At 41.4% G+C, this 25,856-nt stretch overlaps 3 protein-coding genes and 3 non-coding genes across 7 annotated transcripts in view; all 6 read right to left on the bottom strand.

Moving 5' to 3' along the window:
• LOC118362852 (copine-7-like) overlaps window positions 1-10,542 on the bottom strand; it is a 35,794-nt gene extending 25,252 nt beyond the window's left edge. Inside the window, exons 1-2 of one of the 2 annotated variants that reach the window (XM_052481600.1) lie at window positions 10,394-10,542; window positions 8,110-8,739 (exon numbers count right to left, since the gene is read on the bottom strand). In XM_052481600.1, the coding sequence (XP_052337560.1) occupies window positions 8,110-8,283 (174 nt within the window). In that variant the 5' untranslated portion in view covers window positions 8,284-8,739; window positions 10,394-10,542. The remainder of the gene's footprint in view (window positions 1-8,109; window positions 8,740-10,393) is intronic. The other variant, XM_052481601.1, reaches the window with a different exon arrangement.
• A 6,579-nt stretch (window positions 10,543-17,121) lies between these two features.
• Window positions 17,122-20,170, bottom strand: LOC118359313 (60S ribosomal protein L13). The gene is made up of 6 exons (XM_035737799.2): window positions 20,082-20,170; window positions 19,484-19,601; window positions 19,087-19,228; window positions 18,453-18,626; window positions 17,764-17,820; window positions 17,122-17,328 (listed from the first exon to the last, which is right to left on the bottom strand). Exons 2-6 carry the CDS (start codon window positions 19,585-19,587, stop codon window positions 17,170-17,172), a joined length of 636 nt encoding a protein of 211 aa, XP_035593692.1. The 5' UTR covers window positions 19,588-19,601; window positions 20,082-20,170; the 3' UTR covers window positions 17,122-17,169.
• On the bottom strand, window positions 17,492-17,576 carry LOC118363025 (small nucleolar RNA MBII-202). The gene has a single exon (XR_004821312.1). It is a non-coding gene; the product is annotated as a small nucleolar RNA MBII-202 (small nucleolar RNA).
• On the bottom strand, window positions 18,146-18,225 carry LOC118363012 (small nucleolar RNA MBII-202). Its single transcript, XR_004821308.1, has one exon. It is a non-coding gene; the product is annotated as a small nucleolar RNA MBII-202 (small nucleolar RNA).
• On the bottom strand, window positions 18,853-18,931 carry LOC118363018 (small nucleolar RNA MBII-202). Its single transcript, XR_004821311.1, has one exon. It is a non-coding gene; the product is annotated as a small nucleolar RNA MBII-202 (small nucleolar RNA).
• Window positions 20,171-21,299: 1,129 nt separating the features above from the next.
• Window positions 21,300-25,497, bottom strand: LOC118359305 (glycine cleavage system H protein, mitochondrial-like). The gene is made up of 5 exons (XM_035737788.2): window positions 25,022-25,497; window positions 23,375-23,454; window positions 22,928-22,991; window positions 22,701-22,832; window positions 21,300-22,383 (listed from the first exon to the last, which is right to left on the bottom strand). The coding sequence occupies exons 1-5, from the start codon at window positions 25,170-25,172 to the stop codon at window positions 22,286-22,288; spliced, it is 525 nt and encodes a 174-aa protein (XP_035593681.1). The 5' UTR covers window positions 25,173-25,497; the 3' UTR covers window positions 21,300-22,285.
• Window positions 25,498-25,856: the final 359 nt, after the last annotated feature.

The raw sequence follows: 25,856 nt of genomic DNA, 5'->3' as shown, positions 1-25,856 counted from the left end.
AGCATAGGCAAGATGCAGTAGATGGTATAGAGTACAGTATATACATATGAGATGAGTAATGTAGGGTATGTAAACATTATATTAAGTAACTTTGTTTAAAGTGGCTAGTGATACATTTGTTGTCCTGTGACATCGGGTGGTGTAGGTGTCCTGGTGGGCAGGTAGTTTGCCCCCGGTGATGTGTTGTGCAGACCTCACTACCCTCTGGAGAGCCTTACAGTTGTGGGCGGAGCAATTGCCGTACCAGGCGGTGATACAGCCCAACAGGATTCTCTCGATTGTGCATCTGTAAAAGTGTGAGAGTGTTTTTGGTGACAAGCCAAATTTCTTCAGCCTCCTGAGGTTGAAGAGGTGCTGCTGCGCCCTCTTCACCACGCTGTCTGTGTGGGTGGACCATTTCAGTTTGTCCGTGATGTGTACGATGGATAGGGGGCTGCTCCCTCTGCTGTTTCCTGAAGTCCATGATCATATTCTTTGTTTTGTTGACATTGAGTGTGAGGTTATTTTCCTGACACCGCACTCCGAGGGCCCTCACCACCTCCCTGTAGGCCGTCTTGTTGTTGGTAATCAAGCCTACCACTGTAGTGTCGTCTGCAAACTTTATGATTGAGTTGGAGGCGTGCATGGCCACACAGTCATAGGTGAACATGGAATACAGGAGAGGGCTGAGAACGCACCCTTGTGGGCCCTAGTGTTGAGGATCAGCGGGGTGGAGATGTTGTTTCCTACCCTCACCACCTGGGGTCGGCCCAACAGGAAGTCCAGGACCCAGTTGCACAGGGCGGGGTCGAGACCCAGGGTCTCGAGCTTAATGATGAGTTTGGAGGGTACTATGGTGTTAAGTGCTGAGCTGTAGTCGATGAACAGCATTCTCACATAGGTATTCCTCAAGTCCAGATGGGTTAGGGCAGTGTGCAGTATGATGATTGACTCTCTGTGGGCATTAAAAAATTCCATGGCACTTATCGTAAGAGCAGGGGTGTAATGCCACGTTCAAAACAACTGTGAACTGAAAAAAAATAACTAGCTCCAACTGGGAAAAATATTTTTGAACACGGAATTCCAAGTCGGAAACTCAGGTATCTTTCTAGAGCTCCGACTTTCCGACCCTAAGATAACTGATGTCATGATTTGACTTTTTTTTTACACAACAGAGGAAAGAGGAATCTAATTAAGTCATTTTCGTACAGGGAAAGTTGTATCAGTGACAAACATTAGAATGCAAAACCGCTACAGGTGCAGAAGCCTTCCTTTGTCGGAGACTCTTTCGTCTGCACACCCGACACGTGTGCGCGATTGGTTGGGGAACGACGGCTGGCTGGTGGCAGAATATTGTATATAAATGTGTTAATATGGGCAGTATATTGTATGAAATTAATAAATATAAATGCGCTGCATTCGTTCGGCAGGAGAGAGAGAGAAGCAAGATGTGTGTCGATTTAGCTACTAGCTCTTTCTCAGCCTTTGGCATGACGAGCAAATGATTTTCATGACAATGTTGCATACCTGTTCAGATGGATTTGAGAGCAAAGGAGTGGGCCACCAAAGACTGAAATACAGAGCAGTGCAACACATATCACAAGGGAGTGTTCATTCAAGAGCCTCTTCCACAGCCCAACTATCTTGACACAGCTCTCAGAATTCAGCAAAACAATATTTAGTAAAACCATGAAGTGGCTTCTACATCAACAAACATGCTCCAGCCACTGTATATCAACAGCACTGGTTAAGATGAGTGGCATGTATTGATGGATGCCAATGGAAGCCAGGCTTTCCCAAATCATTTATCAGGAAAAAACATAAAATAATGTATCTTACGTGTCTGTGTTTTCACAATTGTCCTTCAATTCGCAAGAGACTAAATTACCCGAGAAGATACCTGAGCGAGAGAAACAACGCCCCTCTGTCTCTATGTCTAGGCCATCTATCTGATGGGGTCTGGTCATAAAGAGTACAATATTGCTGCTGCCCGTAGCATTGAATGCAAGGGAAGCTAGCAACCATTTGGCCTCCCTTGATTAAAAAAGTATAAAATAATAGCCAATCAGCATTGAGCTCAACTGTGAATGGTCCTGGCACACCAAAATAAAGTGTCAAGGGAAGCCAGTTTGGATTTGACTTCAGTCCTATCATAGAGAAATAATCTATTGAATCTATTGAAACAACTTGAATTGTTGCATCTCGTTGTTGTTGTCCTCTGGTGACTAGCTAGCTAAAATTGTCCCTTTCCTAAATTAGCCATGGATGGAGATAGGGATTTGGACTTGTGGTTTTACTTAGTTCTCCGTCCTGGCCAATGATTATAAAGGCAATTCTGATCCAACCATAAACTATATTGTGACCCTGGACTGAGAGGATGGAAGTTCAACATGTCGCTACATGTAGAAGGCTAACATTGACCATGAAAGTAATTTGGGCTAGCGAGCAATTATTTTAGCCAGGTAGCCTAGGACAACAACAAAATAAGACTGTACTGTATGATAGTCATAGACCATTTTGTCAGCATGAAAGGGAGGGTGGCATTGGTGTTTCTCTACAAGTAGGGTGAGTCAACATGTTATTTTATACTTTCACCAACACACACACACACACACACAAATACATCAGAACCATGGACAGCTACATAATTTGTAACTAACATTGATTGGCCAAAATAGTTTTTGGTATCTTTTAGTTGTCACTGTATTAGACTATGCATAGGTGATTTGATGATGTTGAAATGTTGAAATTGAAAATGGTGCTGGAATAGTGGCGGCAGCTCCTACATTCTTTGCGACATGCAGTATCTCTGTGGTTCAAAATTGTAGTTGTTTAGTAGTCTGAAAATGTCAGAAACATTAACTTTCTTGACCATGCTGTAGGTCATGTAACTGTTTCTTACATGCAAGATGCTTTGTGGACTTCACCGGACAGATGTTGCTCTCGGGTTTTGTGATGAAACAAAGGTGTGGTTGAATTTGTCCTGCCACTGTGTCTTCTTATTGTCTCAGCCTTTGGCCCATATATCACAGTCGCAAGGCATATGAACTAACAAGTTATAGAGCAAACAACGCAATTATCACAACACATAGGTTGTAATATGTCTTTTTCCCCCCCAGCTTGGCTTCCCCAGTGATTTTAACCACGCACCACTTTTGGATAAGGTACACAACATGACCAAAAGTATGTGGACACCTGCTTGTCAAACATCTCATTCCAAAATCATGGGCATTAATATGGAGCTGGTCCCCCCTCTGCTGCTATAACAGCCTCCACTCTTCTGGGAAGGCTGTTATAGATGTTGGAACATTGTTGCAGGGACTTGCTTCCATTCAGCCACAAAAGCATTAGTGAGGTCAGGCACTGATGTTAGGTGATCAGGCCTGGCTCGCAGTCTGCGTTCCAATTCATCCCAAAGGTGTTTGATAGGGTTGAGGTCAGGGCTCTGTGCAGGCTAGTCAAGTTCTTCCCTGCTGATTTTGACAAACCATTTCTGTATGGCCCTCACTTTGTGCCCGAGGGCCTTGTTATGCTGAAACAGGAATGGGCCTTCCCCAAACTGTTTCCACAAAGTTGGAAGAATAGAATCATCTAGAATGTCATTGTATGCTATAGCATTAAGATTTCCCATCACTGGAACTAAAGGGCCTAGCCTGAACCATGGAAAACATACCATTATTCCTCCTCCACCAAACTTTACAGTTGGCGCTATGCATTCGGTCAGGTAGCTTTCTCCTGGCATCCGCCAAATCCAGATTTATCTATCAGACTGCCAGATGGTGAAGCGTTATTCATCACTCCAGAGAACACGTTTCCACTGCTCCAGAATCCAATGGCGGCGAGCTTTACACCACTCCAGCCTACGCTTGGCATTGCTCATGGTGATCATAGGCTGCTCAGCCATGGAAACCCATTTCGTGAAGCTCCCAACGAACAGTTCTTGTGCTGAAGTTACTTCCAGAGGAAGTTTGAAACTTGGTAGTGAGTGTGTCAACGGAGGACAGACGATCATTACGCGCTTCAGCACTCGGAGGTCCGTTGTTGGTCCTAGACGTTTCCACTTCACAATAACAGCACTTACAGTTGACCGGGGCAGCTCTAGCAGGGCAGAAATTTGACAAACTGACTTGTTGGAAAGCTGGCATCCTATCGCAGTGCCACGTTGAATGTCACTGAGCTCTTCAGAAGGCCATTGTACTGCCAATGTTGGTCTGTGGATTTCATACCCCTGAAATAGCCAAATTCACTACTTTTGTATATATAGTGTCGCAGTGAGTAATGCTGCCTGGAAGATTCAGGCCAAAAAATAATCTAATTCAGCGCACTGCATGGACTACATTGATGAACTACCACTTACATCTGTGACAATAAAACACAATATTGTCTTGTTCCTCTTGCTGAATTCGCAAATGAAGCGTCTTCCCAATCTCCTAAAGCTGATGGACAGATACCACAAAGTTCTGAGTGGTGTGTGTGTGTGTGTGTGTGTGTGTGTGTGTGTGTGTGTGTGTGTGTGTGTGTGTGTGTGTGTGTGTGTGTGTGTGTGTGTGTGTGTGTGTGTGTGTGTGTGTGTGTGTGTGTGTGTGTGTGTGTGTGTGTGTGTGTGTGTGTGTGTGTGTGTCTGTGACACACAGCTAATGAATAGCTAGCACACAGGGGATTAAAGTCATTTGTATGTAGTTACTGTAACAATGTGTAACTCAAAGAACTAAAGGCAGCCCTCAAAGAACAGCAAGCCAAAGCTGTTGTGAGAGTTATATATTTATTTTTTTAGGTCAAAGAGTAAACAGGCCATTGCAAACAGTAGATAGCAGGGATGCAGTATTTTTCTCTCTCCCTCTCTCTCTCTCTCTCTCTCTCTCTCTCTCTCTCTCTCTCTCTCTCTCTCTCTCTCTCTCTCTCTCTCTCTCTCTCTCTCTCTCTCTCTCTCTCTCTCTCTCTCTCTCTCACCCTCTCTCTCTCTCTCTCTCTCTCTCTCTCTCTCTCTCACCCTCTCTCTCTCTCTCTCTCTCTCTCTCTCTCTCTCTCTCTCTCTCTCTCTCTCTCTCTCTCTCTCTCTCTCTCTCTCTCTCTCTCTCTCTCTCTTTCTCTCTCTCTCTCTCTCTCTCTCTCTCTCTCTCTCTCTCTCTCCCTCTCTCTCTCTCTCTCTCTCTCTCTCTCTCTCTCTCTCTCTCTCTCTCTCTCTCTCTCTCTCTCTCTCTCACCCTCTCTCTCTCTCTCTCTCTCTCTCTCTCTCTCTCTCTCTCTCTCTCTCTCTCTCTCTCTCTCTCTCTCTCTCTCTCTCTCTCTCTCTCTCTCTCTCTCTCTCTCTCTCTCTCTCTCTCTCTCTCTCTCTCTCTCTCTCTCTCTCTCTCTCTCTCTCTCTCTCTCTCTCTCTCTCTCTTTCTCTTCCCCTCTCTCTCTCTCTCTCTCTCTCTCTCTCTCTCTCTTTCTCTTCCCCTATTTCTCAATTCTTCTTGCACACTGACATTCAGTATTGACTGGGCTTGACAGACTCACATTTCAGAATTCTTGTTTCATGGGATTTGTTTTGCTGTAACAAATTTCATTCTCCACTGACATGGATGATGTGGTTATTCGGAGCATTAGGTTGTATCAATTAATGCTCGAGCTGAATTTAGGGGAGTTTAGGGGAGTTATGTAAACTACACAAATGCTCCGCTTGCAGAGAACCAAGGATAATTTCCTCATGAAATGTTGTTTTATTGCATTACCACAGCGACAAATTGATTAGTGTGTGCTCAACACTATCAGCCAAGCTTCATTATTGCCAATGCCTCGGAACACATTTCTCATTCATAACCATTAACTGGGCCTCAATAAATGCTTCCCATCTCAACACACTACGATTTGGCATTGTCACTTGTTAATCATTATCTGGCAATGCCTGGAAGAGAGGCCAATACATTGGGGCATAATTGCAACATGTACAAGAAATTAGGAACATTAGGAACAACTTGCTAATATTGAGTTGCACCCCCTTTTGCCCTCAGAACAGCCTCAATTCTTCAGGGCATGGACTCTACAGGGTGTCTCAGGCATGGTTTACTCTTGAAATTCTTTGCACCTTATTTGTGGAACAATCTTTATGTTCTTAAATGTAATGTTTTGGTGCCTCTCGAGCAATTCAGAAAGCTGATTGAGGACCTTACTACTGATGAATGTGTTTGATTTTATGTCCGTGTTTTTCTTTCTGCTTGCATTTTGTATTTATATCGATGTGTATTTTCTGTAATTCATGTCATTCAGGGCTCATCTGTAAAAGAGACCTTGGTTAAATAAGGATAAATAAATACAATTCACAGGGACGATGGCCTCCAATGCTTCCCAAAGTTGTGTTAAGTTGGCTGGATATCCTTTGGGTGGTGGACCTTTCTTGATACACACAGGAAACTGTTGAGTGTAAAAAACCCAGCATCATTGCAGTACCGTACGCCGTTCAAAGACACTTAAATATTTTGTCTTGCCCATTCACCCTCTGAATGGCACACATACACAATCCATGTCTCAATTGTCTTTAACCCGTCTCCTTCCCTTCATCTACACTGATTGAAGTGGATTTAACGAGTGACATCAATAAGGGATCATTGCTTTCTCCTGGATTCACCTGGTACTTCTATGTCATGGAAGAGCAGGGGTTCCCTCTTAAGGATCGGACCCTTTAAAAAAAATGTTTTGCCTAAAATGACATACCCAAATCTAAACTGCCTGTAGCTCAGGACCAGAAGCAAGGATATGCATATTCTTGATACCATTTGAAAGGAACCACTGAAGTTTGTGGAAATGTGAAATTAATATAGGAGAATATAACACATTAGATCTGGTAAAAGATAATACCAGATATTTTTGTTCATCTTTGAAATGCAAGAGAAAGGCCAAAATATGACATAGGAATCTAGGTGCTATTTTCGATTTTGGCCAACAGATGGCAGCAGTGTATGTGCAAAGCTTTAGACTGATCCAATGAACCATTGTATTTCTGTTCAAAATTTTGTATCAAGACTGCCAAAATGTGCCTAATTGGTTTATTAATACATTTTCAAATTCATAACTGTGCACTCTCCTCAAACAATAGCATGATATTATTTCACGATAATAGCTACTGTAAATTGGACAGTGCAGTTAGATTAGCAAGAATTTAAGCTTCCTGCCTATATCAGATATGTCTATGTCCTGGGAAATTTTCTTGTTACTTAAAACATCATGCTAATCACATTAGCACACGTTAGCTCAACCGTCCCGTGGGGGGGACCGATCCCGTACAGGTTGTTTCCTACATTCAGTGTATATGATATATTGCCAACACTGTTTTAGATTGGTGATATCTGTTTCCTTACAATATAGTAATTAGAACACTCTCCCTTTCTGTCTTGCTTTTAGTTTTTTTCCTATGATCTATAGCACCACTGGCAGGTCTGGAATGAGTGCCATGTTTGTAATACATGGAATTAAACATTTTACGACTTTTGTACACTCAGTATATACACTTACAACAAGCATCGCTACATACCATTACAGACACTCTTATGGTCCTCCACTTTGTCAACATATTTTGCCCCTAATGCATGGCTTAATTAACAAGGGAATGGGAAGTGTAGGCCTCTGTGCTTACTACCACGGATTCATATCAACATACATCAGCAGTGCCAGGCTGGAATCCCATCTCAAATCATCCCATCTCATATGGGAATGCAGTGGAATGAAGGAACAAATATGGAATTCTTTAACAACCACCTATAATTAAAACAGCCTTATAGATACACAGAATATCAGTGTGGACTCTATAGTGGACTACTATAGTGGACTACTGCATTATGGGATATATGTTATTCATAGTTCACACCCCCCCAGCTCATATTACAGATAGTGTACCAGTGTAATTCCAAGACAGACAAGAAACTATGATCTGCAATGTAGAAAGAGATTGTGAGAAAGAGATAGGGAGTCAACATCATAGAGATACTTATACAGCTCATTACTGGGGTTTGAGCTTCACGGGCTTAGTTGTTTTAGCATCAACATCCATGACTTATTGTTCATACCATCAGTACATTATGGAGTGAACCATGTTAGTTAAGACTTTACCAGGCCAGTAGGTTGGGGACATTCAGGGGATGGGGGGGTACTCACCTCTGTCCACTGTCCCTGGTTCTGCACCATGAGTATGACACATGGGTCAGACTTGTTCAGTGTGTCTCGGTCCAGCAGGGCCTTGCAGGCGACGCGCAGCTCCACTTTGGAGACGCAGGCGACAGGGCCACCAAGGGCGGCCCCTGGGGAGGTAGCATCCTGGATGTCATTCATCCTGGCTCAGGACCCAAGGAGTCAACCAGTAAGGAGCAATAGAGGGTGGGTGCTGCCGAGCTCAGAGTAATGGGAACTACTAGGGATGGCTAAGGGATTCAAGCCGAAAGAGGCACTGAAATCTCACAGAGTTAGATACATAGAAGAATGGATCCTTGGACTTGGTAGTGAAAATTACAAAAGGGAAAAGAGTTCTCGCAGAGGTCTGTATTTGAGATGAAGGCAGGTGTAATTTAATTTCTGCAGCGATAACAGACAACGTGGGCTGAGCTGGATGGAGGCTGGGGAGTCTTGATTAGATGACCAGAAAGCTGTGGAGAGTCACGATTCAGGATCAGCCAAAATGTGTTTTCATATGTTCTTCATGAAAAAGTTGTCCATGAGCATCACAACTGGGTTAAAAAAAGGGTATGGTCCCGATCATCCTTCTCTTCAAAGTCCATGCAGGTACTGTATCTATGTAAAGAAAACACTAATTAAAGGTCCAATGCAGCTGTTTTTATCTCAATATCAAATCATTTCTGAGTAACAATAAAGTACTTTACTGTGATTGTATTCAATTCAAATGGTCAAAAATAGCTTCTTAGCCAAGAGCAATTTCTAAAGCAATAATTTTTCTACGACTGTCTGGGAGTGGTCTGAATGGGGAAAACTGAAAACTAGATGTTATTGGCAAAGAGATTTGGAACTGTCTTTCTTATGGTGATGTCACCAGGCAGACCAAAACATTCAATCTTACCAAAACAGGTTGACATTTCAGGTGGTCTTTTCAAACAGCTTTTGTATTAAAAGGCATAATAATTTTCAAAATGTCAACAGTATTATTCCAACCTCATAGTGTGAATACATATATAAAACATAGAAGAAAAAAAACGTTGACGACTGCACTGTATTTAAGTATTTGCAAAATACCATATATCCACAAACAAAATGCTATTGAACCTTAACATCATCCTAATCTTAAAAGGAGCGAATTATAGGTACCCAAATAAATATTATCAGAATCCAAGTTCAGACAGGAAGAAGTTTGCATATGAGGTATGCTATGAAGGTGATTGAATAATAACAGGTGAATTGCTACTCAGTAAAAAAATATAGAATAGTGACAAAGCCTGCCCAGGCGCAAGAATCCACATTGCCCTATTTCAGCACCACCGACAATGGATAGAGACCTTCAGTCACTTGACTGCTGCTCTCCAGTGGGGTGAGGCTCGGTTGAAGCAATTATGTCACATTAGATCAGGCGCCCTTGGCAGCAATCATAAGTGTTTGACGAGGTAGTTAGAAACAATAAGAACAAATGATAAGGGCTCCATATGACTCATAAAATAGAACACATATTGAGATTATTGGCTACTATAAAACAACCAATAACCGAGAGTTGTAATTAGTTCGAAATAATCTGCCCAACACCTGTAACGTTCAGTTGGTTCCATGTTCTTATAAGTATTTGTTTATATACTGCAATGACATAACATGATGGTGGAAAATAAATGCAAAAAATAAGTGCTGATCTATAAATGTTACAGATAAAAACGAAAATGTGGAAAAGAGATTCTCATAACCTCTTATTGATCAGCAATATGTCTACAACCTGTTGTCTGACCAATGAACCAACAACTACATGGGCACACACCCCTCCATGGTCATGTTAAACCGTGCGTAGCATGTGCATTTCAAATATAATGTGTCTATCTAGTATATATATATCTGTGCTATATCTGGTAGACAGTCAGTTATAGACAGCTAAGCTTGATAAATGACTACTCAAGACTTGTACAATTGTAATTGACATGACTTCTATCCAACTAAGCGACTCATAAAGATTTTGTTCTCAACTTTGGTCTCAACCTAAATAATTTCCTACGATAACTACAGCATGATTTGTTGAGGGTGACAGAGAGAAGCGCGACTGCCTTATTCATTCAATTATCGTCACATAATATATATAAACTGATCTACATTACTGGCTAAACTGGTCGTTTATCGATGCACCTCCACAGCCTCTGAATGAATCCAAGCATTTGACAGTGAATGATATAACAATACAACATACACGTAAAAAAAAAACTAAAAAATACTCTGCAATAACATTATTATGTTCGATTACCTCCATCATTTAGCCACTTGCATCATATGCTTCAAAATAATACATCCAAACTCTTGCTGCTTGTTCCTACCTGTCGAGGTCCCCTGGATTTACACTTGTTGTTACCTTTCCTTCAACACACTGCTTGATTTTCCGAAACTCAGGAACAGTGGAGGGAAGGGAGGAGAGGCAAGGGGTGTGTGATAGCAGAGCGAGGGAGTGGATCTTCCAAACCACACCGATAAAACTCGCAATGTCCCCAGAATCCGCTGGAGGGAGACGTAGAGGTGCGACAGCGGTTCACAATGGTGATACACGAACACTATTTTGGCGGCTAATCATCTCATCTTTCTGCTCATTTTCCCGTGAGCCTTAGCTAAAGATGACCAGCAGAGCATTTATGCATTTGTTGATTATCCTTTTAATTTAATATGCTATAGATCAAATAAAAAACACATGCCCCCATTTGAATTGCTGGCTTATATCTGGTATCAAACACTGCAAACACTGTACCTTGTTGCCAGATCATATCTGCTCAGTTTAAAGGCAAAATAACTGTCTGCAATCCACCCAAAAATATTCACTCGATTACATCAAGTAAGAGAGAGATACATAGTCTCTCCCTCCAGTAATAGGTCTATTAGTGTGACACAATGTAACTACAATACTCCCTCCCAGTGGCTAGATATGACTTTTAGTATCACTGAAACGACTGCTGTCTTTCACAGAGCTCAATAATTACAACCCCAGGAAACACAGGAGACACTTGACAGCCAGACAGCAGAGATTGAATTAGACAGATCCTCAGGTGATGGCACAACAAGTTGTGTGTGTGAGCGCCCTGATGTGGCTGGCCAGACAGCTAAGGACCCTAAGTGACACTGAGCTCTAATGGAGAAACAATGGAGATTAATCGCAGTCGGTGCTACTCTTATAAATAACAGGCAATGTCTCATACTCTCTCACCCTTCTGCTACCTCTGCCACCCTCACACACACACACACACACACAAGAGCATGTTTAAGACTATTTAATAACAATGAAAGGGCTATAGCTAATGCTATAATGATCTGAATATCAACAAGTGTTGGGCAGGTTTTAAAATAATTTGACACCCACACTTACACACTACCCGTTCTCTTCATATGAAGCCTTTTTCAGCCCACCCACAAGGCTTATATCATTTTTGTGAACTCACTAAAACTGGCTAAAGATTATATAACATGATAGCTTTCCAGCCGACAATGAAGTGTATTCAGAGTTGTACGTTTTCCTTTCAAAGCACTTAACTGTAGCAATTATAAGTGGTGGGGGTCCCACCTACAGCACATATCCTTTCTGCAATAGGCTGGGTAAAATAATTCAAGTACACTATATGCCTGCTCCCACTGCTTAATAAGGTCAAGGTCTATTATGGGGATGCAGAGAAAATGTCTGACTTAGCAATTCCTCTCCAAATGTTCGCTAAATAGGGAAACATCATTGGTGGCAATACATCCTCCGGGTTCTGGTGTTGATTACAAGAGAAGCTTTGCTCAATTCACTGAGCCCCTCTTTCAGAGGTGGTCAGTCAAGGAGCACTCCACAGGTGCACATTTGAGGTCTTGCGCCTTGTAAAAACTAGGCCTCCAGAAAGACTATTGGCAGTTAATAGGGAGGCTAATCAGCATTGAGCAGAGCTACGTATTCCAACACCACTAAACGTTTAGCTCGATTTTAATTATTTTCTTAACTGGGCTGTTTGTCCCTCATGATCACATCAAACAAACCCTGCAGCAGGAAACATCCTCCCCTCCATGGCTTTCTGCCTCTTTAAAACAGAGTGCTGTGTCGTTGACCTATGACCCTGATGGTATCACTGATTTCCTTTATGTTATAATTCTTAAGTAAATGTAAAGAAGCTCACATGAATACCAGAATTAACATGACAACAGGGGTTTGATGCCACGGTAGCAAGATGGTTTATTGCAGTTGTAGCCTAAAGAATGGTTACCCTATCTTCTTAGATTCTCACTTCCTGTGTATCGAACTCGATGGGAATTCATTGCAAGTAGGAACCAGCAGTGCCCTGGGCCATACACCTGAGCTCAATTATGCTGTAGCTCTTAACCAGAACCATCTGTTGCCGCTGTGCCAACACTAAAGCCTCTCTCTTGACTCTTCCTGTGTATTTATGCATATATTTATCAAGAGGCTTCTTGCTATCTAGCTGTTTATCCTAGGCAGACATTACACTGTTGTGTAGTTCAAATGTTTTCCCGTAAAAATGGTGCAGGATTGCTTGCGTTCAACAGAAAACAATTTTGATAACGAGAGCCACATACCAACCAACTTGAACAATTCCTGCCATTCAGGTAAAAAAATGGAAAACAAGAACATTGAATTTGTGCAGGCACTAGTGAGGAGTTTGTGTAACTTCATATGTAATCCTCAACCCAGTAGTTCCCCTGTGTTAAGATATTCTTAGACATATTGGGCAAACTCCCAATACTTCATTGATTCTAGAGGCTCCCATACTGGCTATGGTTGCTCCAATTTCCACTTAAATCTAGTTGGTGTGTTTTTGTTTTAACATGATCTAGTTGATCTAAATATGGTGCCGATCAGAGGTTGTCTTGGCTGACAGTATGCAGGAGCAGAGGAAATGTGATGTTTGCATAATACTCCCACTGCCCAGCAAATCAAGAGACATGACATCATACAAAGCCTGCATACACTCAATTTAATATGAATTCATTTAAGGTATAGCCCACACACACACCTCAAGGCTGCCTTCATGTACATTGTCAAAGCTACTGTGTATTGGTTAAGTGTAGGTGAAATAGCATACATTGCTACAGTTGACATTCAAGTAACCTTAAAAGCAGTCATGCTATCAGAGGAGCATAGGAACAATGCTGTCAGACCTTGTTACCATAGATTCTGCCATTACTGTGGTGATAATCTCATGCCCAGGATATTACTCACAGTGCAGAAGTGTCAGGTGCATGAGAATACCATGGTGGTAGAATGTCAAGGTACAGTGCCTTCGGAAAGTATTCAGACCCCTTGACTTTATCCACATTTGTTAAGTTACAGCCTTATTCTAGAATTGACTGTTTTTTCCCCCTTAAACTACACACAGTACCCACTAATGACAAAGCAAAAACAAGTTTAGACAAAATAAACCACTTACATAGGCATTCAGACCCTTTATTCGGTGCATGGTTGAAGCACCATTGGCAGCGATTACAGCATTGAGTCTTGTGTATGAAGCTACAAGCTTGGCACACCTGTATTTGGAGAGTTTCTCCCATTCTTCTCTGCAGACCCTCGAGCTTTGTCAGGTTGGATGGGGAGCGTCGCTGCACAGCTATTTTCAAGTCTCTCCAGACATGTTCGATGGGGTTCAAGTCGGGCTCTAGCTGGGCCTCTCACGGACATTCAGAGACTTGTCCTGAAGATACTCCTGCATTGTCTAGGCTGTGTGCTTAGGGTTGTTATCCTGTTGGAAGGTGAACCTTCGCCCCAGTCTCAGGTCCTGAGCACTCTGGAGCAGGTTTTCATAAAGGATCTCTGTATTTTGCTCCGTTGACATTTCCCCTCGATTCCGACTAGTCTTCCAGTCCCTGCCGCTGAAAAACATCCCCACTGCATGATTCTGCATCTGTAGAGATGGTGCCAGGTTTCCTCCAGACGTGATGCAAGGCATTCAGGCCAAAGAGTTCAATCTTTGTTTCCTCAGACAACGAATCTTGTTTCTCATCGTCTGAGAGTTTAGGAGCCTTCTGGTAAACTCCAAGTGGGCTGTCATGTGCCTTTTACTGAGAAGTGGCTTCCGTCTGGCCATTCTATCATAAAGGCCTGGTTGGTGGAGTGCTGCAGAGATGGTTGTCTTTTTGAAAGGTTCTCCCATCTCCACAGAGGAACTCTAGAGCTGTGTCAGAGTGACCATCGGGTTCTTGGTCACCTCACTTGACCAAGGACCTTCTCCCCTCATTGCTCAGTTTGGCCGGCACAATCCTGTCTCGGCGCTCTACAGAATATTCCTTCGACCTCATGGCATGGATTTTGCTCTGACATGCAATGTCAAATGTGGGACCTTATAAAGACAGGTGTGTGCCTTTCCAAATCATCTCCAACCAATAGAATTTACAACAGGTGGACTCCAATCAAGTTGTCGAAACAGCTCAAGGATGATCAATGGCAACAGGATGCACCTGAGCTCAATTTTGAGTCTCATAGCAAAGGGTCTGAATACTTATGTAAATAAGGTTTTTCTGTTCTCATTTTTAATACATTTGCAAACTGTTTTTGCTTTGTCATTATGGGGTATTGTGTGTAGATTGCCTATCCATTATTTTTATTTAATCATTTTTAGAATAATGCTCTAACGTAACAAAATGTGGAAAAAGTTCATGGGTCTGAAAACTTTCCGAAGGCACTTGTATACTGAACAAAAATATAAAAGCAACATGTGGATGTCGATTTAGGCAGCCCCCCCACACCTCTCTGATTCAGAGGGGTTGGGTTAAATGCACTCAGTTGTACAACTGACTAGGTTTCCCCATTTCCCCTTTAAAGTGTTGGTCCCATGTTTCATGAACGGAAATAAAAGATCCCAGAAATGTTCCACGCACAAAAAGTTTCTCTCAAATTTTGCACACAAATTTGTTTACATCCCTATTAGTGAGCATTTCTCATTTTCCAATATAAACCATCCACTTGACAGGTGTGGCATATCAACAAGCTGATTAAACAGCATCATCATTACACAGGTGCACCTTGTACTGGGGACAATAAAAGGCCACTAAAATGTGCAGTTTTGTCACACAACACAATGTCACAGATGTCTCAGGTTTTGAGGGAGCATGCAATTGGTATGCTAACTACAGGAATGTCCACCAGAGCAGTTACCGGAGAATGTTATTTTCTCTACCATAAGCCGTCTACAAAGTCATTTTAGAGAATATGGAGGCACGTCTAACTGGCCTCACAACCGCAGACCACTTGTAACCATGCCAGCTCAGGACCTCCACATCCGGCTTCTTCACCAGCCACCTTGACAGCTCATGAAGCTGTGGGTTTGCACAACCGATGAATTTCTGCACAACTTGTCAGAATCCGTCTCAGGGAAGTTCATCTGTGTGCTCGTTGTCCTCACCAGGGTCTTCAGCTGACTGCAGTTCGGCGCCACTTTCAATGGCCACTGGAGAAGTCTGCTCTTCATGGATGAATCCTGGTTTCAACTGTACCGGGCAGATGGCAAACTGCATGTATGGTGTCATGTGGGCGAGCAGTTTGCTAATGTCAATGTTATGAATAGTGTCCCACGATGGCGGTGGGGTTATGGTATGGGCAAGCATAAGCTATGGACAACAAACACAATGGATTTTATCGATGACAATTTGAATGCAGAGATACCATGAGATCCCGAGGATCATTGTCGAACCATTCATCCGCCACCATCACCTCATGTTTCAGCATAATACACGGCCCCCAATACACAAGTATCTGTACACAATTCCTGGAAGCTGAAAATCTCCCAGTGCTTCCATGGCCTGCATACTCACCAGACATGTCACCCAATGAGCATGTTTGGGATGCTCTGGATCAACATGTATGACAGCGTGTTCCCATTCCCATCAATTTCACAGCCATTGAAGAGTGGTACAACATTCAACAATCAAATCTACGCAAAGGAGATGTGTCATGCTGCACGAGGCAAATGGTCACACGAGATCTGACTTTTTTTTTTAGGTATCTGAACAACAGAACCATCTCTATTCCCAGTAATGTGGAATAAATATATACAGGCCTAATGAATTGATTTAAATTGACTAGATTTCCACATATGAACTGTAACTCAGTAAAATCTTAAAATTGTTGCATGTTGCGTTTTACACCCCTATAAATACCAAACTGGAAATCTTAGGGCTAGGATACTAGGAATTCCACAATCAACCTTTACATTGATTCTTTGACTACACAACTCAAAACCACATTTTCATTAACTACTACAGGAGCATTGCTCATAAGTCCCTAAAACACAAGCACACAAGGTTCTGGTTGAACTAGCAGTGAAACTAACTTGTGTTTCAGAGACGGAATTGACACGCCCTGGGTGCCACATTCTATTGAGATTTTGTAGATTTCCAGCTTTGTGAAAGAAGCCATTTAATATGTAGGAATTACAAATATGCTAAACAAAAACCATTTGAAAGCAAACACTTCTGCTTTACATCCCTTAACCATTTGAATGAGTTTATGAAATTAATGAAGAGCAGTAAATTTAAGATCAATTATAGTTTGTGGATGAATTTACTTGTACATTTTTGGGCTTGAGGACCATTGTGCTACATTTGATACGCTGAAGACTCAAAAAGCCACTTCCTTGAAAATGTAACTTCCATAGTGTGTACTTCCACACTCAGGAGACTGGTTTCCACATACAATTTGAAAATGCCAGGGTGAGGGATTTTCAACGTAGTACAGCTGCCACTTGCTGGTAGTGACTGGGCAAGATGTATTCCATCCATTTGTCTCTTGGGCAACACAGTAAACACTATTTAACATTAGCATTGATACCTGTATTTCTATAACCCATAAAATGTGAATTGAAATACTAACACATGAAAAAATATTTTTTAAATGTACCTACGTTGAGTTTAACACTATTGAACAGAAATGTATCCACAACTGCAATAAAAAATTAACATTACAAGATGAGATGGTAACAAACATGACCCTTCAAATTTAAAAATGACCAGTGAAGTTATACACATTTTTATTTTGGAAAGTTCCATAGAAACTAACGGTTATTTCTTCTTGTCAATACTCTCAGCTTCCGCCTCCTTTGCCCTCTTGGCACGGATGCCGAAGAGACGGGCATTGGCACGGGCCATACGCAGGCTGGCGAAAGCCTTGAAGTTCTTTTCATCCTCAGAAATCACCCTGGCCTTCTCCTTCTTGTGTACCTGCAGCAGAGGGAGAAGAGCCCAATTACAACAATGTTGATGTAAATATACTCATTAAGAGTAGGGCATTTCAGTCAGAGAAAGTCAAATACAATGAATGGATTAGGGACTATGTTTTTACTCAATGATTTAATTATTTGTACGTCCACTTCTGTAAGTTAAGGCCCAGCACAATCTGGCAGTCATCAGATAATAGGTTCAAAGAGAATCATCAAGGTAATACAGAGATTCCGGAGAATTTGTCATCACTTGACTGCTGAAAGAGCTCGAACATATGTTCAATACATAGACTCTAGATACATCCTCTAAATATTTAAATTATGACATGGTCATCCCATTTATATTCAATAACCATAATCCGCGTTAAGTTTGTTTTAAAGAACACGAACGTCCTTTTTTTGGGTGAATCAAGTGATATGAATGTGTGATACGTACATTCTTGATGGGCATGACAGCGCCAGAGAGCTGCGTGGCCATCTTCAGTTCCTCCTCCTGGAGAAAGGGAAAGGTTTTAATGCTCGCAGGAAAAGTAACATCTACCATGTGCACATTCAAGGCAGTGCAGTCAATCTAAAATGCTACTGGGGTGAAGAGAAGAGATTTCAAACATTTAATTGCACACCAACTGAAACTAAATCTACAACAGAGCACGTAAACAAAGTCCAGATAACCATGCAGATCAATGTTACTCTGCACAAAATGCAGTAAAAAAATTCAAAACCTCCACAGACCAGTTTAAAGCCCAATTTCTACAGCTTAAATCCAAAACTTCCTTGCTAACAGGCCCTTTCAGAAACTACAGAATGGGCACTGGACACATGAAACCGGCAGTCATCAGATAATAGGTTCAAATGTAATCATCAAGGTAGTACAGAGATTCCGGAGATTTTGTCATCACTTGACTGCTGGCCCAGAGCTGCTCACAACCCAGATTTCTTTATTTCAATCACAAGCGAATTTTCTGAAATCACGTTTAACAGTAATGTTACGCATGACTGATGAAATCTTCCAACGCAAATATTTATAATCTGAGCATCAAATGAAGCAATCACTTTGACAATATGGTTATGCGTGTCCCATATGTTAATAAACACTCAACCCAACGTTCTATGGCTGAAACTTACAGTGCTGTCTCCCTTCTTGGGTGCGGAGGCCTTCCTGGGGAAGAGGATGAGCTTGGAGCGGTACTCTTTCAGGCGCTGTACATTGGCCTGCAGAGACTCCGATGACCTGTTGCGACGGCGGGAGTCAACAGAGATGCCAATGGTGCGGGCTGTCTTCTTGTGGATACCGGCAGCCTAGAGTACAAAGCACATGAAAAGCAGTGAACCAAATATTTGAGGACTGTTGGGCATTTAGTTGCTAGCCATGCCCGGACTTTTAGGAGTGTGAAGGCTTGCACATACAAGTAGATTGCTACATTCAGACAAAAAAGCCTGTCAAACAAAAATGGGTTAATAACTGGCTTGAGCCCCATGTTATGAATCAATTGACCAGTTTTAAGTTTTCATATGCACAGCACGCATTAAAACAAGCAGACATCAGCAAATAGGTTCAAGTTGAATCATCAAGGAGGTACAGAGATTCCGGAGATTTGTCATCACTTGACTGCTGTAAAAGGTTAGTCTGCAAGCCAAAATATATTCAATAAACTCACACCTTTCTTTCAGGCTGTTCAGTCTTACATAACGTACTAACACTGCCTAAACCTGGAGGTTATTATTCACAAAGTAAATGTACTGTTAATATTCCTCTTACCTTGAGCTCCTCCAGGGTGAAGCCACGTCCGGCGCGCACCTTGGTGTGATACCTGATGGTGGGACACCTGACTTGAGGCCGGAGGGGTCCGGCCACAGGGCGTGGGGCAATACGACGAGCCTTGATCTGACGGGCCTTTCGCCTGAAAAATGAGGAGTCTGTTCATCACATGGACCTCCATCACATACATACATACCATGCACACAACAAAACTACACCATAGTCATAATTCCATACAGCTAGTTAACCAACTAGGTACATCACATAAACATGCTAGTTAATAGCTGGTAGGTTTGCATACAGCAGACGTTTGAAACGTAAGACAGTTCAACCAAAAGTTAACATTTATCCAACCATTATACTTTACTTAAAACCAATGTAACTAATCAAGGCCTACCTGCGAGTCTTCCTTGCGGGCTGGTTGAACCAGGTGCGCACCCTCGTCTGCCAGTCTTTGTGGAAGTGTGGGTTCAAAAGCATGCCATTCCGGCTGGGTGCCATGGTTGCCTACTTCCCTGAAACAGGAAATTAACACATGTAGAAGCTAATCACATTTAGCAATAAGATCAGCCCATCCAGCGGAGGGAAAAAAATGAATGCTAAATGCTAGCCAGTTAGCTAGCCATCACGTCCAGGCTAACTGGGGATGCAGCAATTGATTTCAACACAAACAGACGTATATTTTACTGTGTTAATGGCTCCGTAATCATTGGAGTTAATTGTCGATAATCTAGATCATTACCGACAGGTTGGTGACAATGAAACAGTTGTAACGTCACTGACAACACAGACATACATGCGTCTGCAAACCAGAAAGGTTTAGCAGTCAACCTATCTGGCTTGTCTTTATCTCAACTAACTCATCAATAGTCATATATTCTGAACGACAACATCATACACGTTGGCAATAAATGCATAAAAGTAACATACATTTTGATATATTGGAGGATTAAGAGCGATTTCGTTTGAAAGACAGTGAGCTTATTTTCACATACCGTCTAGGCGGAAAATGGCTGAAAGGAAAAAGGAAGTTCTAAAACTTTGCATTGTGGGATATGGCACCCAATGGCAGACGCAATGGTTCGTCAAACGGATGTACTAAAATGCACGTGTGAAGAGTTGTATTAAAACAGATTCAATCATAATCTTCGATTTAAAAAATATATCTTGTTCAGAATCCATTCAGATCGAATTAGCTTTTGTACGCTTTTTGTTAGTATATCAAATTTTCTTGGTTTTGGCATAATGCTAACGTGCTTTTCATACCATAATCAAGCCCCAATACAACACATATTGAAACAATCAGTATGCATGCATGAAAGATGCTTTGTTCAATAACTAATGGTCGTACACTCAAATCTGATCTATTGCTGATGTATTTTTGTAGGTACACCACAATGGGTCACTGCAGCCCCACAATAAAGTTACACACGGTTCATTTATGGACCTGTTTCACACAGCCTATTTTTCAGAGTATCCCCCAATTTTCCATTCTCATTGTAATAATGAATTAAATGTTTTCAATGTAGGAGCATTGTGCTTCGAAATATTAAACCCTACTACTTTCTTGAAATCACAATAAAGATATGCAGCACACTCTTTGTGTGTGCACATTAACAGCAACACCGTCACTCTGCTCATTGCGTCAAGACAGGACCATCCCGAGAGGATCTTCTCTGTCCGACAGCCAAATGGTATTCTTCTGTAAAGTATTTAAGCCCCATTCCCCTTAATAGTTAAAGGTTAAAAACTATATAGTCAAAGATTTGCTGTTTCTCTGCTACACTGATTCTGTGCCCACTTTTGCCATTAATCATTGACCAAACCCTCCCCTGCACCTCATCTCTATCTTGATCTAAGGGCAAAAGTCAAGGTGTGCCGAGAGTCAATGTTAGCAACGAGAAGCGGCCAGTATCAGCATGTTTGTTTCAGCAGTGCTTCTCTACCCCCTGGTTTTTCACATGTTAGGCATCAGAACAAAAAGGTCTAGTTCAAAGCAGGGTAATTTCTAGGAATAGGTCCACACACACCCTTCACAGAATGGGAAACTAGCCACTAACAATATATACTACTGTTCCATTAACTGACTGTGCTGATTATATGTTAATAAATCAGTGCTACTGTGTGGATATATTAAATGTGTTAATATCACTGGAGTGTAACTTTCAGTTACCATTCGCTTGAATCACTTGGGTTGGAAAATACAGCAGCAGTATATCAAATCAAATTTTATTGGTCACATACAGTTTAGCAGAGGTTATAGCAGGTGCAGCAAAATGCTTGGCTTCCTAGCTCCTAACAATGCAGTAAAAGTGTCAAACAAGTACACAAATAATCAAAAACAAGATATCATGAATGTCAGGACAAATCAGTAATCCAAATTAAATCTACGCATATATAGGGCTACACAAAAAATATATACTAAGAATATGTATAGCAGTAGACATTAGTGGGCTATGCCACCATCCAGTATATAAATACAGGCGGTGTGTAAACAGTGTAACAAAAAATGCAATATATCCCACATATTCCAGATGTTACCTCAAAATACAAAAATATCCCAAATACAATTGATTCTTGCTTCATTTGTGCTGTAGTCTTTTGTTCTAAAAGGTTATCTTGCTGAAGAATGTGAATCTACAAGTGTGGGAGTCTTTGGAAGTGCCAGGCTGCCAGCCAAAGTTGACTAGTCTTGCATTGCCAGACACCAAATTAAGTTTTGACTATTAGCTAATGACTTAAGTTGGTTTATGGAAGTGAATAGTAATGTATTCCATCCTTCACACCAGATGGAATATAAAAGTCATAATGAAAAAAAACAATGGATTGTACACTATTTCATTTATCTGACTTCTCATTTCCAACCTGTTGCAACTTATCTGTATTTTCTTTCAGTCCAAACGAAGCACCTGAAATAATAAATCCTTGATTATTGTGCCAACAGGATTTATCGTTGTGCCAACGGGACATGGGAACAAACCCTTCAGGTTGTCTTGTGGTTTCATCAGCAATAAGCACAAAGATGAGCATTGTTAATTAACATTTTGGTTATCTTGGTGATGAAACAATTACAGGCTAAATAAATAGGGCTACTTTACATAATACCATTTGAGCTGAGATTTTACAGCCCGTCCAGATAGGATTAGTGTGAAAGACCTGTAGTCATCATTTAAAAAAAGAACATGGAGAGTCGAGCAGTCTACTCATCAAGGGATTTGATCAATTTCTCGTAGGAGCCATCATCCATGAGGCCATCAAGTTCTGCAGGGTTGTCAATAGTCATCTTAATTAGCCAGCCTGAAAGTCAAAGAGCAGAGCAACCATCAGTAACATTGTCAGGAGAGGGGATTTAATAGTGTGTTGAATGATTATTCACCAACAAAAATCACATGAGGAAGCAGGTACCCTTGCGGTTAAGAGCGTTGTGCCAGTAACCGAAAGGTCGCTGGTTTGAAACCCCAATCTGAATAGGTGAAAAATCTGTCGATGTGTCCTTGAGCAAGACAACCCTAATTTGCTCATCTAAGTTGCTCTGGATAAAAGCGCCTGCTAAATGACTAAAATGTCAAACATACACATCAACTGATTTGTCATGTCACTGTCTTGATACTCACCCCCTTCGTAGCAGGATTTATTCACTAGTCCAGGGTTGTCTGCCAGCTCTGTGTTGATTTCAGTTACCTCTCCAGTCAGAGGAGAGTACAACTCACTAGCAGCCTTCACACTTTCCAAAGCACCAAACTCCTCTGAAACACAAGCAAAGGACATGCAAAACCCTCATTACTGGCAACAAAGCTCATTTACTTGCGGGAGGAAACTTAAACCTGAATAAAAATCTCACCCATTTGTTCAAGTTTTTGCCCCACCTCAGGGAGTCCACAAAACACCACATCACCTAATGCTTCCTACAATGGAGGGACACAAATTATAACATTTTAGCAGATATTCATATTTGAAGTACACCTTGAGGAAAGTATGGGAAGAATTCTAACGTGCAACTGATTTCATGAAGCATAAAATAAGGCCAATGAAAGTTGTGGTAAACTTAGTTATTGCACAAATATTAGATTGGCCCTCAAATTTTAAGTCAGGCATAATACAAGTAGTCAATAGTTATACATATGTAAAATTGTATATGTCTTTGTATTGCAGGACAAGGTGCAAAGTCCCAAAATAAATCGCTCAAGACAATACAGGCATTATGTAGGCCAATAAATGTCAGATTATCAGTAATTAAGAAACAGCAGCACACTAAATCATTGATTAAAGTATCAACCAAACTACCTACCTGAGCAAAATTGCTGATGCCAACTGTACCAACTCCACCCTCTACTCGTACCCACTCATGCTTGTCTGTGAATTTGAGGGCTGTAAAAATAGACATTCATGTCAGATAATGGGATGTATGTGCATAGAAAAACAGCAGACTAATAAAGTATTAGTACACTACACTGACACGGCCATAAACTTGAAAAACAAAAAAATGTCAAGTTCTGTGTTCTGAGTACACAATCAGTTTGGGGGGCGGTAACTTCACTAAGTACCCATCCCAAACATTGCCCTTGATACTTACCGTCCAAAGGACACTAATGTACTATGGACCAGAGCCATAAAGTATTGTGCAAAACTACAAACCTAATTTAAAATACTGCATGATGGCAAAAGATACCATTAATGTACTGCCCCACATTCAGCCCTGTAATGTCAAACTAGATGTGAATTGTATTACTATCACCATTGTGATGTCAATTGCTCAAACAATGTACCAGCATTCTCCAGCTATTACTGTACACAGTATGAGTGGTGGGAGGGAGCACACACATTTAACAGTTCTCTATTGGTTGAAGTAAAAAAAAAAACATCCTTCCTCTAATCTGCTATGTAGGCTGTTCCTTCTATTAAATTAACTAGTAATATTGTATACTATTTTGGACAGATATGTAATCCAGATTTTGAGCAAGAAACATTAAAATATGGTTAATGTAAAACGTTGTCAATCTTTCCCGATATGCTGGGGAGGAATGAAATGCCTCAGTGTCTAATGCTAGCATCAGATCATGCAGGAAAAAAATACAGGTTTAAACCAGATTGTGAACTGTGCATGATGCTGGGGCATGGCTGGTTTGTCTGAAAGACTCAGGGGAGAGCCTTACCTTAATGGAGATCTTCAATCTCATTTAGACTAAACCACCACACATGTAGTAAATATGCTAAATATAGATGTATGATCAAATGTTTTACTCCTGACCAGCCCATGTCCAAACTCGTGCGTGACTTGCTGTTAGTAATTATCCATTACATTGGGGCACGAGACAGTGGGTGTGAGGGCCTAACAAACCTAATGTTTTTTTTAAGACCGTGGATAGCAGACCCAGCAAATCGTTGCAAGGTCAAGTTATACCTCTGATAGGCTACACTATAAAACATTATTTAAGAAAATGAAAGCTTTAATCGACCTGGCTACCTTTGGGGACATCCCAGATAGCGGTTTATGGAAAGCGACCATATAATTTAAAATGTTACGGTTAAACCAACCTATCGCGGGGAGCGTTGTTCGACAGGCTGGTCAGAGAATCCCAAAATTCCATTGGAATTTCATAAAAACAAAATCACTTTAATTCTGTCTGGAAATAACGAGAGAATAGTTTACTTTTCGACCACGTAACAGCCAGCATTAGGCTACTTTTTAATTGTGCCATCGACCAAACTTTCTTAGCAGTGCATTCGTTCTAAACTGCTTACAAAACTGGATATGCTGATCACCAAAATAAAATAAAAATCGTTCATGCTCTCTCTGACGTATTGAAACGTACCGTGGGAAAGTCACCAAAACAGCGTGAGATTATTCCCCCTCTGCGACTGGAATGTGTAGCCAGCCACACATGAATTGTGATGTTGATAAATCTAAGCATGCAACATTGTAACAAATTGTTACCTGTGAACAGTCGCGAGGCGGTGCTCAGTGTCCGTGCGGTGTTTGCATTCCATAAGAGCCGATTTGCGGATATCTGTACAGGTCGAGAAAGCTGAACCAGTACTGTGGAAAAGTTTGCAGAAAGGCACCGGAACGCTACTCTCATCGCCATCTTCAGTGTCGGCCGAAATGATTACACATGCAATTGACTGAGTGGAACGCGCACAATCACCATTTGCGCGCTCTCGATATTAAATAGAAGCGGATTTTCTTCAGGACTATCTGGAAGTTGGACGGTATTTGCCGATAAGGCTTTTCCTTATATGGATACTCTCAAGGCGTAATAAATGCGCAACAGAATATTTCGGAATATAATAGTTGTTTTCCGCATAGTTGGCAGTGTTAGATTTTCTTCTGTCTATTAGTCTGCCTACTCTGCATCTTTATGGCATTGTGGAACTAACCATACGGTTTTGGGCGCGTTCCTCTGCCCAGGCGTCGCTGAAGAATTTCATATTTTACACTGCCTGTATTTTAACTGTCAGCTAATCACATACGTTATAACAATATGTCAATCTATGCCGTGGCACTCAACTATTGGTTGATTCTTGCAACATCTTAACAGGGGAACGCGATCATTCTCATTATGCTTGGTAGTTTATGACTCTAAATAGTTTTTCCTCCATTAATATTACAGCCCCAACCCCGTCACTGTTTCTTTTGTGTCCGTTTTCCATTGTACTGTAGTACACAACTGTTGAGATTGGGTAACAGTTCCTAGAACATAGTGTTGCTTTCATTAACACTCCTGTTGTGTTCGTTTCATGTTAATTTATTCTCTGTTCCTGGTCCAACA

Source organism: Oncorhynchus keta, chromosome 2 (genome assembly GCF_023373465.1).
Source record: "Oncorhynchus keta strain PuntledgeMale-10-30-2019 chromosome 2, Oket_V2, whole genome shotgun sequence".
NCBI classification, from domain to species: Eukaryota; Metazoa; Chordata; class Actinopteri; order Salmoniformes; family Salmonidae; genus Oncorhynchus; species Oncorhynchus keta.
Note: the sequence above shows the minus strand (reverse complement) of the source record. Positions and strands in the feature narration are given on the sequence as shown.